This window comes from Ceratotherium simum, chromosome 26 (genome assembly GCF_057802395.1).
Source record: "Ceratotherium simum simum isolate JZ-2026a chromosome 26, ASM5780239v1, whole genome shotgun sequence".
Classification (NCBI taxonomy): domain Eukaryota; kingdom Metazoa; phylum Chordata; class Mammalia; order Perissodactyla; family Rhinocerotidae; genus Ceratotherium; species Ceratotherium simum.
Window position 1 is genome coordinate 2,529,540 of NC_141925.1, and position 19,277 is coordinate 2,548,816.

At 51.8% G+C, this 19,277-nt stretch overlaps 2 protein-coding genes across 7 annotated transcripts in view; both read left to right on the plus strand.

The window, feature by feature from the left end:
* The window catches only part of PDPK1 (3-phosphoinositide dependent protein kinase 1), a 78,216-nt gene extending 68,857 nt beyond the window's left edge, over window positions 1-9,359 (plus strand). For all 5 annotated transcript variants that reach the window (XM_087449467.1, XM_087449465.1, XM_087449468.1 and 2 more), the window contains 3 exons: window positions 1,908-1,965; window positions 2,915-3,067; window positions 3,480-9,359. In XM_087449467.1, coding sequence (XP_087305593.1) covers window positions 1,908-1,965; window positions 2,915-3,067; window positions 3,480-3,596 — 328 coding nt within the window. In that variant the 3' untranslated portion in view covers window positions 3,597-9,359. The remainder of the gene's footprint in view (window positions 1-1,907; window positions 1,966-2,914; window positions 3,068-3,479) is intronic.
* A 337-nt stretch (window positions 9,360-9,696) lies between these two features.
* The window catches only part of KCTD5 (potassium channel tetramerization domain containing 5), a 28,432-nt gene continuing 18,851 nt past the window's right edge, over window positions 9,697-19,277 (plus strand). For both annotated transcript variants that reach the window (XM_004438153.3, XM_087449479.1), the window contains exon 1: window positions 9,697-9,963. In XM_004438153.3, coding sequence (XP_004438210.1) covers window positions 9,712-9,963 — 252 coding nt within the window. In that variant the 5' untranslated portion in view covers window positions 9,697-9,711. The remainder of the gene's footprint in view (window positions 9,964-19,277) is intronic.

A 19,277-nucleotide genomic window follows, 5' to 3' on the forward strand; every position in this document is an offset into this window, starting at 1 on the left:
CTCCCACCTAGGCTTGATGAATATCCCCTTCTCTTTTTCTTCTAGTTCTTCTCTTGTTTGATTTAACGTTCTGCACTGTCTCTTGTGTTAATCCACCTGAGGCTGCAGAGACACTATGAGGCCTCTTCCTTCTTTGCCTGTCTGGCAGGCTGCCCTGGCGATCTGGTGCCGTCAGCCTGGTGCCCAGCAGCCCGGCTAACTGAAGGGCTTGGTGTGAGATCTTTAATCAGCCTGGACTTAAATTGCGTCCCCCTCCCCGTCCGTATAATTTAATAAAAGCCGTCTTCTTGTTGACTTGTAAGTTGTTACTATACATTGAGTACTTATATAATAGGGCCTGTTCGTTAGGAGAGGCTTTCTGTTTGGCTCCATTGTTTTGTCTGTGTATTTCTGTGCTGCAGTAGATCCTCATTATATTTCCTTTTCAGAAATTTTCTTGATTGTTTTTCTTTGTTTCAAGTCTTGTTTTTGTTTGGTTGGTTTCCAAAATACCTCTGAGAGGGGCCTGCCCGGTGGCACAGCGATTAAGTGCCTGTGCTCTGCTTCAGCAGCCCGGGGTTCTCAGGTTCGGATCCTGGGCATGCACCGACGCACCGCCTGTCAAGCTATGCTGCGGCGGCGTCCCATATAAAGTAGAGGAAGATGGGCACGGATGTTAGCCCAGGGCCAGTCTTCCTCAGCAGAAAAAAAAAGAGGCGGAGTGGCATTGGATGTTAGCTCAGGGCTAATCTTCCCCACAAAAAACAAACAAACAAAAAATAAAATACCTTGAGAGCGAAGTATTGCACCTTTCCTCATATAGGTCACAGCACTTTTTTTGTTAAAATTCTTCTTAGTTGTTTTCAAAATCCACATGAGGCTGCGTCAGCTTACTCGGGGCTCAGATTGGGCGTTGGTCTGGTTGGGTTAGGCTGGGCAGACTTGGGGGCTGGTTAAGCTTGGTGGGAGAACATGATTCCACCAGCGGGGCCATTCTTGCTTGTGTACTAGGTCCCGCGAGGAGCCAGGGCAGTGTGTGGATGTGCTCAGATATTTATGTGGTAAAACTGTCACTGTTTGGGCTGACAGTTGTCTTATGCCTTTTTGAAATATAAAACATTGTGTTTCTACAGTAGAACCTCAGATCAGGAATTTCAGTAAGATCAGACAGAACATAAACCAGTAACTCTTAGCTTTAACCAAAAGAGATAACCTGTAGACATTAAAACAACCTCTTTTAAACTCCTAGTAATCAAAGTGAGGTATACTTGCTAATAATGTGTATTAAACCAAAACCTGTATTTGAAGCTTTCTCTTCTAAATTCCTGTGATATTTGAATAAAAGTACTTTATTACTATGGTAGAAACACCAGATAAGATGTTCTTAAACCGAGGCTGACTTGGGTCTTTTTGGGATTTGTGACTCTAAGCTGCTCCATGGTTTCTGAGCACTGCATCGGGGGTCCCACCTTGGGGAGGTGACTTAGGAACAGCAGTCTGCGTCCTGAGGTTGACTCCTAGCAGCCTCCACCCTTTTGGTGAGATTCTGCGTCTTGCCCCGGCTTTGTTTCAAGTAACAAGGACATGTGTTACGGGCCCAGGTCTGCAGCACAGTTCCCTTCTGCCTTTGCTTTTGTTGTGTGAACACTGCCAAGTGAGAGGTGATAGCAGGCAATATTTCTGGTATCTGTAGACCCTGGTCCAAATTCAGATTGAAAATTCTATAGAACAGTGGGTGCTTGCATACTAAGTTACATTTGAAGTTTTCTCGTGGTGCTGAAGTGAGTGTGGATCTGTGAAGGGAGAGGCTTGGTTCAAGCAAAGGTCACAAATGCCATCAGGAAGTTTATTTTGAAGGGAGGAGTTTGGAGAATTTCTGTCACTGACTCTCATGTGAGTGTCTCATTCTTGTTTTCTTCTTTTTATAGGCACCAGTTTGTAGAAAATAATTTAATACTAAAAATGGGTCCAGTAGATAAGCGAAAGGTAAGTCAGATTACTGCTGCTCCCTCCTGTGTGTCTGTGTCTTTCTCCCAGTTCTAACTCAGGATCAGGTCTTCCTGGGCTCCTGCTGTAACTTGTTACACACAGCATCCTTCGTCTTGGTTCCCTTTTAGAGATCATCTCTAGATTTTATAGCTAAGGAACATTTCAGCCATTCAGGGGAAGCTGTTTGAAACCACACAGGTAAGCCGTGGCAAAATAGAAATACAGCCTCTCGTTTCTGACTTGGGAACCAGGTTCTGATGTCTCCACGAGGTTGGGTTCACCCACGTCAAGGTTTCTGTCCAGTCAAGGAAGCTCTATCTAATATCCCAGCCAAGTCATCTATTACTTCATTAGAATTGTTTTTGAAATTATTTATTATGTTTTATGGATTAATTAAATGGATTATTTGTGTCAAAAAATACCAGACTCTGCAGATGTTCTCCATCTGTTGATGTGGGCCTTTCTAAGCTCAGGCTCCTGGCCTCCTTTCCTGGCCATGCTCAGCCTCACCCACAGTGCTTTGTCAGCACCTCCGTGAAGATGGAGCAGAGGGCACGAGCCGTGGTTGGGCCTGACTATTGATGGCAGGCGTCTCAGAGTTGGCTCAGCAGTGGGGACCTGTGCTGGTGTGCAGCCCTCACGTTTGCCTGCCTGTGCTGCTGCCCCCGCATGTGGCAACCAAAGCAGAGATGCCCCAAATAGGGGCGTTGGGATCCAGCTGCCCAAGGCCAGGCAGGACAGGCAGTAAATGCTTCCCACTTCTCTGACCCGAGTGGCTGGGTCCATGTGGGGGATGAGGTGTGCACGCTCTCTTTGTCCCAGGTGAGTGGACAGGTGGCTGGCAGTGGTCCTTGTGCCTGAGCTAGTCTGATGGTCCAGCCTCTGAGGCGGCAGAAAGTGCTATTAGCACCCTTGACAAACAGGGTCTTTTTTTTTTTTGCATCAGGGTTTATTTGCACGACGACGACAGTTACTGCTCACAGAAGGGCCACATTTATATTATGTTGATCCTGTCAACAAAGTCCTGAAAGGTGAAATTCCGTGGTCACAAGAACTCCGGCCAGAGGCCAAGAATTTTAAAACCTTCTTTGTCCACACGGTGAGTTTGTCCCTATGGGTTCTCCTCTGCAGGGTAGTCATAGGCCTTGTGCCTTCATTTAAAGCATCCAAGTGCTGTGGCCCAAGGGGCAGCTGGACTCAGGGTGATTGTCTCCCCGTTTCCCACATCCCAGGGGCCCCGAGTTCACAGTTTAGTCCTGAGTTGGGACAGGAGACACCTGTGCTTGTTTTTAGTTTGAGGATGACCTAAGGGATCTGTAGGTCATCACCCTGCATGTTTAATCTTCACACATATGTGGGAGGGGAAAATCCACATGCTCACATGCTTCCAGAAGGTACTTGCAGTGGCTGCAAGACGATGGCGATTTCTTTTTATGATTTTTCACTGAGAGGTTGAGGTGCTGGTCTTGGTGGGACTCCCTCGAGAACGTTAACGGTTTCTGTCTCTGCAGCCAAACAGGACGTATTACCTGATGGACCCGAGTGGGAATGCTCATAAATGGTGCAGAAAGATCCAGGAGGTATGGAGGCACAGATACCAGAGCCACCCGGACGCCGCCGTGCAGTGACATGCCCAGAGCTGCTGCCCTCGCTGCCAGGACCTGTGCCCCAGCGCGGCTCGCCGCCATCAGGACGCTTCCAGACCGCCTGCCAGCCATCTCAAGGGGGACGCAGACAGCGGAACCTTGCAGCTTTTTTATTTAAAAGAAAAGAAGAAAAAAATATATCCAACCACACAAAGAACAAAACCAATAACGAAAAGGAATTCAGGGTCGCTTTGCTTGCTCTCTGTGCTCTGTGGAGGCTTCGTGCCCTCCCTTGCTGTGGGGACCCAATGCCGTGCCCGGCCGATTCCCACCCAGACTAGTGGACAGACTCGCGTCACCAGCTCTCCACTGCACGCCAGACTCGCCTTCTGGGCCTGCTGTGGCCGCGGGGACGGGGTGTGTCTCTGGGCTTGTTCTGCCCCTAAATTCTCATGGAACTACTCACCAGGGAGCTGTGCACACCTCTGCCAGGGGTGGCCCCGGGCTCCGTGCGGTAGGGGGGGTCTTGGCTTTTGTCCTTGTGCTCTTTTTCTCACGTCCCTAGTTTATGGCCCATCCCGTGCCCCCTCTGGCCCCTTCCTTGCCTCCTCGCGTAGCTCTGGCACTGGGATTTCTGTGGTTCTTATTGTCTGTCTGCAGGTGCTCCACATTGTTGTGTCTGCCAGGCAGGCTCCAGAAGGTGAGAAGTAGAACAGGTTGTCAACGTGCACTACGGAGCTGCTGCTGAAGTTGGAGGGTGCCAGCAAGGTGGTCACATTTATCATCCCGCTGGGCAGTGTTGTCCTCCAGGGCTGGAAACCAAGTGCATGCCTACAAGGAGCACTGTCAGAAGGGGGCCCAGTTAGCACCTGGTTGTTCCTGGAGACAGGGCACTGCCCTGTCCCGTGTGAGGTCAGGGCAGCAGGGCAGACTGGGCGTGGTGGCCTCCATGTAGAGGAGTGAGACTTGATGGGCCCTTCCTGCGAGTTTATTTAAAAGGTGAAATGTGCAGGCCTCCCCCCAGTTGATTACGTAGGGGCTGAGAGACCCCTGGTTTCAGCAGATGGGACGGTACTCAGTCACATCCAGGCAGCGTGGAGGAGTGTAGGCTCCTGGCCGTCACATGCACCCTTGTCGTGCGTGTTGCGATTGAACATTCTCATAGCCTAACTCCAAGCATGTGTACATCTCTACAGTGAAAATCTAGAAGGCTTCTCATGTTGCCAAGGCATCTGGTCCCCATTGAGTGGACTTTGCCTGGAAAAAAGTGTTAGTCACCTTGCAGGAGGGGCAGGAACACCACACTGAGCCTGTGTGCCCTGGCCTGCTCTCCTCCTCCAGTTTCAGCCTGACTTCCTTTCCCTTTAGAGGACGCCACTGCTGTGTCCTGCATGTGGTCCAGGACTCACCAGTCCTTTGATTTTTCTCTGCTGCTGTTCTCCTGTCAGCCCGGTGGGGCTCAGCCACCCCTCTCCCTGCCTAGGTTGTCCCTGGAGGGCTGTCCTCAGTCCCAAGTGGGAGAGGAGCAGGCACCACTGCCCATGGACTGCTCACAGAGACATCTCTGTCCCCTGGGGATGAACAACTTTGCCATTCCCTTTAGACTTTCACAAAGGCACCAGCAAAAGGCTCACAAGAAAAGATTCCCCCCAACTACTTCCCTGCCCCCCATCTCCTATCTGGAACCAGCTGTCACCCAGTGTGACCAGTGGTCCAAGTTGAGAGGAACAATGTCGAGTATTTCTTAAACTTTTAGTGATGAGTGGCTCTCTTTAAACCGGGAAAAAAGTACGGATGTTGGGGATTCCATTGTGCTTGGTAGTGGGAGGGGTTTGGATGGGAGCGGAGGTGGTGGCCAAGTTTGCAGTGGTTTCTGCTTGGGCCTTGTCCACCGCTCTGTGAGAGCCAGGCGAGAAGGGGGGAGAGAGAGAGAGAGAGTGAGTGAGAGTGTGTGTGTGTGTGTGTGTCTCAGGTGCCCAGGTGTTGGGGGTGTGCCTGCCCTGGGGGCGCCCCGGAGAGCAGAGCACTGCCATGGGCGTGTGGTTGGAAGTCAGGCTCCCTCTTTCCTCCTCCTCGCTTTTGAAAAGGCTTGCGTATGCTCACCTGCTCTTCACAAAGTGAGTCTTGCTTGTACCTTCCTTTCAGGAGTTCGATTTCAGGTTTACTCCCCGTGTTTATAGTTCATCCCCCTCAGAACATCCACGTCTGTGTGTGCAGTTCGGAAGCCGCTTTTGCACAGTGTCTTTCCTGGGTGTCTGGTCACAGGGAAACAAGCAGAGCTGATATTTGGCTTTAACAAGTGTACTCAGCTGGGCTGCTTGGGGAGAGACGAATCTTCCGTTCCATTCTTCCCTCTGGATAGCGCCACTACCTCCTGGGCTTAACCGACAAGCTCCATCTTAACCTCTGAAACCAGAGAATAAGGGGTTCAGGGTTGAGCTCACAGCTGACAGAGCTGAAGTGACTACCCTTCCCTGAGCCAGTGACAGCTGAGCCCTTCTCTGTAGGTCACCTTTCTCCTCTCACTCAGAGTCCTCTTTTTTTTTTTTTAGGCCCGTACATAATCTTTTCTTACCCTGTACTTACTCATGTCAACTTTAGTTTTATCCAACTCATCCTTAGAGCCATCACCCTAGCGTGCAGGTGCCTTACATTCTAAGAGGTGGACGTGGGTGTCAGTCTGGGTGCATACACAGACATATGGAAGTATAAATGTGGATTTATCCAAGGTGAGAAAGAAAACACCCTGTTTAACAGGTCCAGGTGCCATGTGTCTTCCTGAGAGAGGGCAAGGACAAGTATAGGGGCCACACCCGCCAAGTAGAGACGGTCCCACATCGTGTGGCCTCTCTTGGCACGGAGGGGAGGGAGGACGGCCAGGAGGGCTGTGGTCTCCACTGGCTCAGGCAGCCCACTGTGCCTTGCTTCTCTCTGGGAACGGGAGGAAGCTGGGTTTGGATGGGGTGGTTTCCTTCCCTCTTTCTGTGGACCCGACCAGGGTGGTGGGCAGCCCCATGTGGAGCACAAAGCCCCACCCTGTGAACGGCCCCGCAGCCGGCCTGCCATTCTGAACCTTGACTCTCTGGAGGCTTGTTACAGACTTGGCTTTGAGAAAGATGGCTCTTAGGGTCACGCCAAAGCTGGTGGGAACTGCACCTACTCCCACCCCGTCAGGCCACTTGGTATTTGTGGCCCACGCCTGAAGGAATTGCAAGAGATAGCCCTGTGGCACAGACCCCCCCAGGGCAGTGTGCCAGCACGGGGGCTCCAGGGGACTGTACTTTCATACTACATTCGTTTTCTGAAAAAATCAACGGTAGGCTCACCACCCAGAAAAGACCACTGTGAACATTTTGGTGTATAGCCTGCCCCTCCTGCACACACACAGTTGTTTCCTTTTTAAGCTAAACTGGGAGCATACAACATACACCATTTTGCATCCAGCTTTTTTCACTTGATGATTTTATCTTAAGCATTTCCCCATGTCTTCATATATGAACAATGATTCAAAAACATTGTTTTTAATGATTGTAGAGTTTAATGTTATACATTTTATCATAATTTATCTGACCATTTCCCTGTTGTGAAACATTTAGATGGTTTCTGGTTTTTCACTATTTAAATAATGCTGCGATGAATATCCTTATAAATCTTTGGCTTTTGACTCTGAATCCCCCCACCCCGATTCCTAGAAGTGGTATTTTTGGGTCAAAGAGTTTTGTTAGTTTTAAAGGTGGTGGTAAATCTCTCTTCCTCTGTCTTGATCTGACGCTTAGATGCTCAGAGTTCCAATACAGAACCTTCTTAGTTGTATCCTACAGATTCTGAACACATCCATTTCTGGTAAGCTGTGTGTTCCAAAGAATGTTTGAGTAAGACTGCTCTCTCTTTTTTTTTAATGCTAAAATGATGTCATTACTGCAGTTCATTTGTGACAGATTCTTCCAAAAGCTCATTTCCTTATTTTCATTGAAAGAGTCTGGTTACGCTTGCATCTTAGTGACCTTCCCGTCCCTGCTGCTGTGGCTTTCAAGCGCTTGGTAATATTTTCAGAATCTCCTACTTTGTGTCCACAATGGTACTGAATTTGCATCTGCACAGTCAGCAGAGATAAAAAGTGTTGAACTGACCTTGCCACATGCTAGTGGATTTGTAATGAAGTTCATAGACTCAGAAAGTACACTGGGCCATTTGGAATCGGTAAAAGCAAAGGCTCTACTTGAAAAAGAAACCACGTAGACACTTGGGTTTCACACAAGTGTTATTTGTCCCCATGTTCTTCACGTCGTGGGACTTCGTCAGAATGTCTTATGGGTTCAGTGGAGCCAGTGGCCAGGCTTTCTCACTAGAATGTGACTGTCCTGTGGCCAGGCTTTCCCACTGTGGAGTGTGTCCTGGCTGCTGTGGGTTTAAGGGCTTCTCCCCTCTCCTCACCCACAGTGTCGCAGGTTGCCTAGTTGTCCTCAAGCCCAGACCACCCAAATTTGGTTTCATTCTTAATTTCTCCACTTAAGGTTGGAGTCTCTTGATTCTGAAAGGAAACATGCATGAGAGATTTTTCTAGGTGCCATGCTCAGTGCCACTTAACTCTACCAGAGAGTATGGCTGAATTGTTCAGAATTAGGTCTCCTGCCTTCCTCTGAACCTGAGCCCCTCTCCCCGGCGGGTCCACTGACTGCAGAGGCTGCAGCCACTGGGAGAGAGCGGTGAAGGTACTGTTCTTGGAGATGTTGCCATATACATGTTTTTCCACATTGTTTCTTTTCATATCCAAACCTGAAATGAACTGATGGTGACTCAAGTGGGTGTGGCCCTGGGTTTTAGGCGGCCTACAGGGCAAGTGCCTTAAATCAGGGCAAGAGGCACTCCCAGAGCCTCTGAGGGGCGCAGGCTGCTGGCCCATGATTGCGGGGTTGTAAATCAGGCTGCTTGTGGAGAGTGGGTCTGGAGGGGAAGCCGGTCCAGCAAAGAGCAGTTTTATCTGTAGCTCAGACAGCCGTGGTGGGCAGCTGAATGAGCCTACGTGTATACCTGAATTTTCCCCATAACTCATTTCTTCAATATGAAGAAACACCAAACTTTGTGTACAGAGAACTTTTTACAAAGGCAAACCTTTTTTAGCTGTGTAATCCACCCTGGTCTAACGGTCTGGCTGAATGAATAGGGGTGATTTTGCTGGTGAAAAGCCTCTATCATGATCAGAAGTTTGATTGGACCTTGGCAAATTAAATTCTTGCAGTATTTAGAGCTGCTGCAGCTGTTCCTTAACACAAAATAGGATGAATCAATAAATAGTATGTTAGCTGTCTTTCAGGTTGGTGGCAGGCAGTGAGAACATGTGTAATATTCTCTACCTGGTCTGTAGCTGTAACTGTGATGTACAGGCAAAGCAAAAATTTAAAAAAACTTATGAAAACAAATAATGCAATGATATTAGGATATACACTTTTGTATTTTTATTCTTATATAAGGTTATTTGCTGGCTCTTGTTGGCCTCTAGTTCAGTCTGTGTTATTTAAAATCTAATATATGAATTATTTGGATTGAATTCATGTTCGGGGCCACGTTGTTGTATGTATTGATGTACAGCCTTGAATGTGAATAATTATTGTAAACTATATTTTACAACTTTTTTTCTGGCTTTATTATATAAATTTTCTATTTGGTCAATGATTTAATCATATCATAATTTAATGAATCTGTTTATTCTCTTTTTCAAATATTTGTGCTTTAGATGTAGTTACCGGATGATGAATTTTCCACGTATGCTCGGTAGTCTTGTAATAAAAAAGCATGTAGAGTGTAGACGCTCGCTGGTACCGCAGCTCTTCCTTTCGCCGGGGCTGCGGGGCGGGCGTGGTCGCGACTTGGGTTCTGGGCCGGGAACCGGACGTCCGCGCACCGCACGCGCGGGGCGGAGGCTGCCGAGCGCTTCTCCACTCGGTCGCCGGTCCCCGCGCTGTTCGCCCGCGTGGGCGTCCTGGGACCACGCCGTGCCCGGCCCCGGCCGGAAGGGGGCACGGCCGGCCGCTTTTCCGGACCGGAACTTCCGCCTCTTGCGTGACGCCGGCCGCGTGGGCGGGACAGAGCTCGAAGGACTGTATTAAAGACCGGACGCTTCCGGTGCAGGGGCGCTGTGGTGGGGCTTGCTGGGATCATGGCGGAGAATCACTGCGAGCTGCTGCCGCCGGCCCCGAGCTGCCTCGGGGCGGGACTGGGGGGCGGCCTGTGCCCCCGCTGCAGCGCGGGGCTCGGCGCGCTGGCCCAGCGGCCTGGCGGCGTGTCCAAGTGGGTCCGGCTGAATGTCGGCGGCACCTACTTCCTCACCACCCGTCAGACGCTGTGCCGGGACCCGAAATCCTTCCTGTACCGTCTGTGCCAGGCCGACCCCGACCTGGACTCGGACAAGGTGAGGGCCGCGCCGGCCGGCCACGAGGGTCCGGGCCCTGCCCGCGCTGGGGAGACCGCCCCGCCACAGTTCGGCCCGAGCCCCGGACTCCCTGCCTGGGCCGGGGACGGAGGGGATGGCGCCCTGGCGCCCACTGCCTTCGGGGATCCCCGGCCACGCCACCTCGAGGCGTCTCTGTCTCGTCCTCTCTGCTCTGTGGCGGAGGAGGCTTCCCAGACCCCGGACTTTTTTGTGAGTCTGCTTTCTTCTCCTCCCTCGACTCTTTGGCCCCTGGTGTGTGCACACCTTCTCCTCTCCGCGCCGGGGTACTTAGTGGTTCTGGAGTCGGGGAACCCTGGCGCTGTTCTCGTCTGTTCACATTCCGGGCGGTTGACTTACCGTTGGCGTGGGGGGTTTCACGGGTGGCCTGCCTTTGCCAGTGACTTGCATTTAGAGAGTTGGCGCTCCACCGTCTTCAGCCACAACACTCAGCGCTCTCAGAGGGTGCCATCCATAGAATGATTGTTCAAAGGGAATGCTGCTCATATTAAGGGGTGGCTTAGGGGTGTCAAGGAAGGGCCAGGGGGGAAATCTTTTTCAGTCTGCTTTCTAATTAGCCTAGTTTTCCCACTGCCCTGGCAAAAGGATCGGAATTTCTAGGTTAGTTTGCAGCTTGTCTTTCATCAAGTTTAATGTTCACACTGTTGTACGGTGGTAATAGAAACTATTTTGGTGATTACCTTTACTTTAAAAGACCTGTGTGACCGAGGAAGAGTATCTCAGGAACTGAACAGGATTGAAACTCAGGAAAGGCGTTGTTGAAAAAGCTATTACTATATTTGTCTTGGGCAATTCACAAGCGTTATTCTAACTTGCCAGGGTCTTGCAGTTGAGCCTGCATAATTGCACTTGGCCTTGTGCCTTGCCACCCCAACATTTGCCAGACGTAAGGCTTCCCAGAAAGATTCAGATCTCTCTTCAAGTTCGAGAACCCTGACGGAGACCATCCTCCCTGTGGCATGACCTTATGATCAGGAAATGAGAATTCTTGAGTTACCACAAAACCACCCATCATGGGTAGGAATCAGGGTTTGAGATGCCAGCGCTCTGGTCCCCTGGTGCCCCCGCCCACCCCCCTCAGCTATTTCCATTGCTCATTTGTCTGAGCTCTCCACTCTTAGAGGATTGACCTCCCAGAAAATGACAGTCTTCTCCAGGATAGAAATAGTCTTTTGTCAGTTGTGATTTTTCTTTTATAGTGTGGGTCTATGTTTTACTGTTTTGTTTTTCTTTTTAAACAGAGTCTTGGGGTCATTCACTTGTATTTCTACTCAAGCGTTCCTGTTTTGTATATTGAGTCAGGTTTTAAATTGTTCTTGTCCGTTGGGTTGTTTGTTTTGAGGCAATGGCTGTCGATTCACCACTGAAACAATTAATACAGAGCCGATAAGCTGTAGCTTGCGCAGTTAAGTCGATTCATCCCTTTATTTTACTGTCTCAGGACTACTTAAAAAATTATGCTTTACTGTAATAGGAGTTCTTTGGGAGAGGGTAATTAATCTATCACAATATATTTATGTTGTAGTTTCTTTTTTTTATCAGCATCCACTTAAATATATTTGATTTCTGAATTGTAAAACTGAAATTTAGATACGGTTTCTGTCTCATAAAATAGTTGATAGTAAATAAGGGTTAATTTTAGTCACAGATAATGTGGATTTGCCAGAAAGAGTAATGCTAATTTGCATTAGTCATGGTAGCGTTTTACTTCAAATGAGAAAATGTAGAAGATACTCGGTCTTCTCAGTTTTTTCCCCCCTTGTTTCTGATAAAAGAATGTCCCAGTGGGGCCGGCCCGGTGGTGCAAGCGGTTAAGTGCGCGTGCTCTGCTGGGGCGGCCCGGGGTTCGCCGGTTCGGATCCCGGGCGTGCACCGACGCGCTGCTTGTCGAGCCGTGCTGTGTTGGCGTCCCATATAAAGTGGAGGAAGATGGGCACAGATGTTAGCTCAGGGCCAGTCTTCCTCAGCAAAAAAGAGGAGGATTGGCATCAGATGTTAGCTCAGGGCTGATCTTCCTCACACACACAAAAAATGAATGTCCCAGAGATTCACTCCTAGATAGTTAAACCCCGAGTGAGGAGCCTGAGGGTGAGGCTGGAGATATTTGGGGGAGTGGGACGCTAGTATTTACAGGGTGGAAGAGAAACAGGATGTTGATTCACATGTAAAAATCTCCAAGCCCTGACCTCATAAGTTAAGATTAATGAGAGCATACCTGGCCCCTATTCCTGGGCTGACTGAGAGCACAACCTGGTGGAAGATTTCCTCCTGGGCATTTGACTAGTATTTATGGAGCACCTGGGCTTGCAGAAGGTGGCCCTTGGATAGGGGTTGGGTAGGGAGATTTAAGGGGGAGGAGTTCCAAGAAATGGAAGACTTGGAACCTTTCAGGAACCTGATGGTTTTGGAGTTCACTGGGAGAGTGCCTGGAGCTTGCTCTTAAACGCAGACTGTCTGGTGGGGAGCTCCATAGGTGGTGAGTGGGAGAGGTGGAGTTATAGGATGCTTTTTGGAGGAGTGCTTTTAAAGCAGTCGACAGACTGGTTGTTAGGAAGGGTGGGGAGCTCGCTTGCCACTGGTTCCCCTTCCCCTAAGTCCTCACGTTCCCTGTCTCAGGACTGAGCCTGGGACCCACTCCCACCAGGCCCCGAGCTCCCAAACCCTTACCCTCTTGTCTCAAGTTCTGACTCTGGGTCCATTGCTGCCAGGAAGTTCTCTTTATAGACAGCCCAAGTGTGAATTCTCACTTCCTCCTGGGGCTTCCTCCAGTGGGCTATGTCTGCGTTATTCATTTCAGCTTCTGCTCGTTGGCTGTCTAGGCCATTTTTCTCTCCCACATTCCTTTAGGGGCAGGCAGGTGTAATGCTCCTTCCCGGAAGTGCTTTGTAAATACTTGGCGTGTGATTCATTTGGTTATGTCTCTTTGTGTTCCGTGGTACCTGCCCCACAGGCATTTTGGGAAACAGGTTAGAGGTGGTTTAGAGCTGAATCAGCCCCGTGCAGAGGTGCTTTAGGAGTTCAAGGGAAACAGGAAGTTGCCAACGCTTGGTGGTTGGAAACCACTCAGACTGAGTAGGATTTGGGGGGTTCAGTCTCTGCAGCTGAGCCAGGCCTGGAGGGAACTGCAGGTTGCTCATGAGCTTGTGTCCTTTGACAGAGCTTTGTCCTGGTGTCGGGGTTGCAGGTGCGGTGGCATCAGATGGGTCTTTGAGGGATGGGGCTATCAGGGTGCTTCTGATGACATGTCTCTTGCATTCTTTGCCTGTGCTCACTCCAGGTGTACATGGCATTGGCAAGAGTTTCAGGGTAGGAAAGATAGTGGAAGGAATTTTACAGATGGGCGAAGTGACGGGGGTGTGGGTGGAAGTACGATCTTTTAAGCCACTTGGCAAGAGAAGTGGGGATTACTTCGAGTGGGAACGGCAGCTTGTGTCTCGGGGAGCTAGGTCAGAGGCGAGAAGCTAACGTGCCGGATCCCTGCACGCATCCTGTGCCTGATGAGAGTGCTGCTTCGAGTGGTCTGAGGCCGAGGGCTGTCCCGTGACCCTGTCGCCTCATTTCACACTGCAGTTGAGGATGTGGCTCTGAGCATGTTCTTAGCCCTGACCACGCAGCATGGTTTGTTCAGGACCTGAGCGAATGGTCCTCTCTCATGCTGGGGGCACCCCCAACCCGTGCAGCTGGTGCTGGTGCTCAGTGAGTGCTGCAGTCACCTCTTCACAAGGCACCTGATTTGAATGCCCCTTGGACCTGAGCCAGCCACGAGTCAGTGCCGGGAAGTCCTGAGAATGGACTCGCCTCTGGTGGGAAGAGCTTGCTGCAGGGCCTCAGATGCCAGCCCTGGCCGCAGAGGGCCCCTGTCGGGAGGAAATGGCTGTCAGCTGCAGGGCGGTTCCTCCTCCTGCTGACCACACATGCAGCCTTCTGTTGCTTTTGTCCAGCGGGACAGTGACTGGTCTTGGTTTAGAGCAGCGGTCAGAAAACCATGGTCCACCTGGCTGATTTTGCAAATAAAGTTTTATGAGAACACAGAGATGGCCCCTCGTGTACAAGTTGTCTGCAGCTGCTTTCACATGCAAGAGGTGCTCCAGATCAGCGCTCACTGGACCCGCAGTCCTTAAACTCCTTTAAAGGAGCTGACTCTGCTTGGCGCCGAGGAAGGGGTCTGCGTGGCCAGGGTGCCTGCAGCACTGGTGCTCTCATCAGGCCTTAATTGGGCAGGTACTCTCACCAGACTGCAGAGCACTCAGAACATTTCCGTCTGGAGTTGGTGTGATGTGGCTGTTGGAGGGGAGGGAGCGTTTTCCGTGGTAGCAGGGTCTGAGACTTGGGACTCAGACCTGACTTTGACTCTGCCCACATCTTAACCGGCTGTGTGAGTTGGGGTAAGTTAATGTACCTGTCTGAGGCTTAGTCACAGAGGAGTTGTGAGAACGAAGGAAGATGATGAATGTAACACCGCCCCCACCCAGTGCCCGGTGCTGGGTCATTGCAGTAAATAGAGACAGCTCTTACTAGTCTTTATTTCACTTTTATACTGTGTTTTTGGAAAGAACATACAGGAATGCTTTTTTCTCCCCTCAGAGTTTGTTACTCTTTGTCTCTTGCATACACTCGGTCACCACACACCTCGCGGTGCTGGCAGGTCGCTCTGTCTGTGTGGGAGCTGGGCCCTCCTGTCTGCCTTGCTTCCCCAGCTACCTCTTCATGCTCCACCCAGAGCTCCTGCTGATCTTAGGACAGGTCCTGGAGGGCGGGTGCCCAGCTTGAGCCTCGGCTTCCTGGGCAGCAAACAAGTTTCCTTGCAAGAAACATGATGCCTTGGAGCCTGGAGAATAGAGTTCGAGTACCATCCTCCCCGTGTGCTTGGGATGGGCTCATAGTGTCCTGGGAGCATCCGAGTGGGGTGCACTGAGCCTCTCCCTGTCCGTCAGCTGTGTTCTGGTAGGTTCTAGTTTCCTCAGCAGTTGGGCTTCCAGGATCTTGGCCTGGTTTTGCAAGTCAGGCTTGGGTGGAGATGGTTCTGGAGGTGATGAGCTGGGCCAGCCCCTCATTGCTGACAGATTGGTTTTTCAAAACGGGCAAAGGAGAGACAGGCAGCACTGGGGGCCAGGCCGTCCTCGGTGGGGAGGGGCAGGAGGTGAGGGAGCAGAGGAGCTGCAGGTTTGCCCTTCGGCCCCAGTGAGAGGGAAGGGTGAACTCTGCACTGGATCCATCAGCGGGGCCGAGTGGGAAGAGAGCAGAGGCCCCCTTGGAGCCAGCGGGGCAGTGGCTGTGGGGACAGCTGGCAGAGAGGGCTAGGTGTAAACCCCTGGCGGGATGTCCTGGCTGCAGTGTCCTGCCTGCCAGCACTGAGCAGCTGGCGCCCAGGAGGCTGGAGACTCTGGGCTCAAGGAGGCCTCAGCCCCAGGCTGGCAGAGCCACTGGGAGGGGTTTGCAGCCGGGGACCCTAGGTTGCTCCTGGGGTGCTTCTGCCCTGGGCCATTGTGGTTCCACCTGCTTCCATCTCGAGCTGCTTTTCTCAGGCCAGCAGCTTTGTGTTCTGCATGCACACTCACACGAGGGTGAGTCTGGGGACGTCTGTGGGGATTCAGGTGCAGGCTTCTGCAGCTGGAGTGTCTCTGAGGGGAGCACCTGAGGCATTGGGCGGATGGATGGCCTCTTGCCTCGTGACGTAAATGTTCATAGCAGCTGTGACCCGGACAGGTGGCACTCGGGCTGCAGGTCCACCACAGCATCCTGCCTGCCCTGTCCCCTTGCCCCAGGGTGACCCTGGCACCCACTTCTGTCCGTGCGCAGTAGATGCAGCGTCTGCTCTGGGTGGGCCCCAGTCCTGCCAAGCTAAGCGGGTCGCTGTGAACCATCTCCACTAATTCACGAGCTCGGTGGGACGCACCGTAGGTGGGTCTGAAGCACGCTTGTTCCGAGAAGTCCCAGGAGCCTCAGATGTGGGGGGCCTTTCACGAGTTCACCGTGTTTGCTTCCTGGTGAGCCCCATCTGAGTCGTGTGTGTCATCCTGTATTCTGTTTCTCAGCCACATTGAATGGCGTTTGTCTGGGACTGGGGAGGCAGCCTGGGGGTCAGAGCCCCATGAGCGGGGTGCTGGTGAGGGTCTGAGGGGGTTTGTTTCCAGGGGCAGCGCCGAGGGTCGAAATGACCTGGAGCCCTGACGTGTGCACCCCTGTGTCCGCCCACAGCCCCGGCTTCTCCTTTACTCCCTGTGCGTGCTGAGAGTATTGCAGATCTCCGGGTGTACACAGGGCACTGTGGGGTCTCGTGCAGGGAAAATGAAATCAGAACCCTTGGGCGCTCCTGGGCACGGGTAGCGCGGTTGCCGCCTGGGGTCCTGGCCCGCTCTGCATGCCCAGGTGCCGCAGACAAGCCTCTGGTCTCTGGGCCCCCATGTCCTCTTCGGTAATTGGTGATGCATAAGGCTTCTTCTGGGTCAAGGATTTGCCAAACTAGAAAACAAAACAGAAAAGAGAGCAGAGGTGAAGGTTTTATGAGCGAATTTGAAATAGTCACTTAAAATGGATAATTTCAGAGTAAAAGATCGCAAATGTTTGTGCACAGAGAATTCTATGCTTTTGCATTTAGATTTCAATGGAGAAATCTGAGAGAGAGGATGTATCTCCCATTCAGCTCAGGACACTCAACCCTCTTAGTTTCACGTGTCCAGTGGCTGTCTCTTTTCTCTTGCAACAAAGTTGTGATCGTGTTCCACTTCCTGGCATGTTTGTGGAAATGGGAGGGTGATTGAAAGGAGCCCAGTGCAAACGCTCTAGAAGAGCCTGAGGGGGACGTGTCCACAGACTTGTTTTCTGTTTAGAATCTCGCATGAGAGCTTGACGTCCTCGACCTCATTCCTGATTGTCATTTCAAGACCCTGTGGTTGTCAGGGAGGGACCAGCTGTCGGGGCCAGGCCCGCTTGACCCATGAGGCTGGGCTGGGCAGCACGTTTGATTCTGCCTTTAATGTGAGGGCCGAGTTTTACCTCTGGGCACAGCGTGGGCGGGGAACCTCAATCCCCGGGGCTGTTTACTGGTGCCTTACTGGTCCTCTCAAAGCATTGCTTCCGAACCAGCAACGTGAGCTGAGGATGCTGGGCGGCTCTGAAAGAAGAGGATGGGGTGGGGCTTGCTCGGTGGTTTCCAGTCAGAATTATCTTCTCTGCTTCCCTCCTTTTTGGGACTGCAGGTCAGGGGTCTCCTGGGAGAGCATGTGATGTGGGCTCGGCCCTGCCTTTGCCTACAGGCTCCTCTCAGAGAAATGGCTGTGGGCACGGTGCTCCTTGCTGTGGCCAGGGTATCACCTTTGTGGCCTGGCAGCCACCCTGCCCAGGACTGATGGTGCCGCAGCTCAGGCTCAGGGATGCAGGGTTCAAACTTCCCCTGGAGACCAGTGACTCTGGCCTCAGGGGTTGGGCCCAGTTAGAGTGGAATTCAGCCAACCTGGGCATCAACGAGCCACCCCTCCCCACCCACTCCATCCCTTCCCCTGCCCGACAGTGTGTGGAGCTGCACGGCCATTAAATATTCAAGAGCCAAGGGCTGAGTCCAGCCTTTCCCTTTTCTGTGCCTTTGGGGTAGATGTATATTTTTAAAGCCAGCACTTCACAAGTAGGTCAAACACTAATTCATTGAGAAGTGGGGGGAAGGTCAGTAGATTTGTTGAGAAAGCAGTCTTAATTCTGGCTCTTTTACAAAAATTAAAAACCCCAAACCTCACGACTATATAAATGGAGCACACGCTTGTTCTATAAATTGAGCGAAGGACAGAAAGGAGGAGGAAGAAGAGAGACCTGCATGTGTTGCCATCCCACCAGGGTTACTATCTTGTCTGGATCCCTGCTGTCTTTAGAAGCCAACACGCCGAGTCTCCATCATCAGGCTCTCCCTGGCGCTCGTGCAGCCTGGTGGACTGAGGGAGGAGGTGTCCGCAGCGTGCCAGTAGCTGTGCCTCCCTCGTTCCCCCAGTTGCTAGTGTGGAGACCACCGAGGTGGTCCTCTCTGCTTTTGCATAGTGAGCCTAAGAGTTCTGAATTTGGGATTTTTGTGTGTTTTCTGTGTCTGTATTCTTTTTTTTTTTTTTTAAAGATTTTATTTATTTTATTTTTTCCCCCCAAAGCCCCAGTAGATAGTTGTATGTCATAGCTGCACATCCTTCTAGTTGCTGTATGTGGGACTCGGCCTCAGGATGGACGGAGAAGTGGTGCCTCGATGCGCACCCGGGATCCGAACCCGGGCCACCAGCATCGCAGCGCGCGCACTTAACCACCAAGCCACTGGGCCGGCCCTCTGTATTCTTTATTTCTGCATTAGGACGGAGGACCCAACACAAGCACATGAGGTGCTGAGGCCCCTCACACCTGTGTCAGTTGCACTCGGGTCAGCTCGCCCAGCAGCTGGGATGGGACAGCAGCGAGGCCTCCTGTCCATGGCCAGCCCCTTGCCAGTGCCCCATGACTAGGGCACACTGCTCACGCTCCGGTGCTCGGAGACGGGGTTTTTACAGAGCTCCTGCCTGTGCAGCTAAGTGAGAGTCAGTCTGTGGTCGTCTGGGCTGTAGCCCAAGATAAAGCCCAGTGGAATGTTGGAGTCTTGGTGTAGGGCCCCCAGCACTGCTTGTAGAAGTTGAAATCTCCCTTCTGAGGAGCTCCATGCTGAGAGCACCACCCCCTACGCTGCTGCCTGTCCTGACCCTGGAGTCTCTCAGCCTTGCTTCTTAATGAACCCTGTCTGATCCAAACAAATCCACAAGAAGAAACCAGGCCAGAGATCCCTGCCATGGCTCCATGGAGCAAGCCGCTTCCGAAGTTCCTTAAGTGCTGCTCCTCAGTGGCGGGGCTGGGCAGGCTGGCTTATCACTGGAAGAGGATGGCTTTTGAGTAAGCGAGTGTGAGCCTGGGTCCCAGGTGGTTCGGCTTTCATGCTCCCCCGATGCTGCGGCTCTGTGCCCCGCTTTCTGAGGTGCCAGCTCTCTCCTGGCTGTTCTCGCGTTGTGCTGCCCACTTCTCCGTGGGCACCTCACTTGGCCCACGTGAGTGGGTGAGTGCCAGGGCCCACACACTGTAGCGGGAGCATCTCTTGGTGGATGCCCACCCCGTGGATCCAGACCTCAAGATGTGTGCGGGTTCTCTTTGCTCTTCCCTCCCTGGCCTTGGCTCCCAGCCAGGTTAGCAAACATCTTGGACTCTTGGCCTTATTGTTCTGGAAGTCTCTGAGAGGCTGCTGCTTTAAAGCTGCTCTTAATTGAATGAAGGTGGGGATCCCT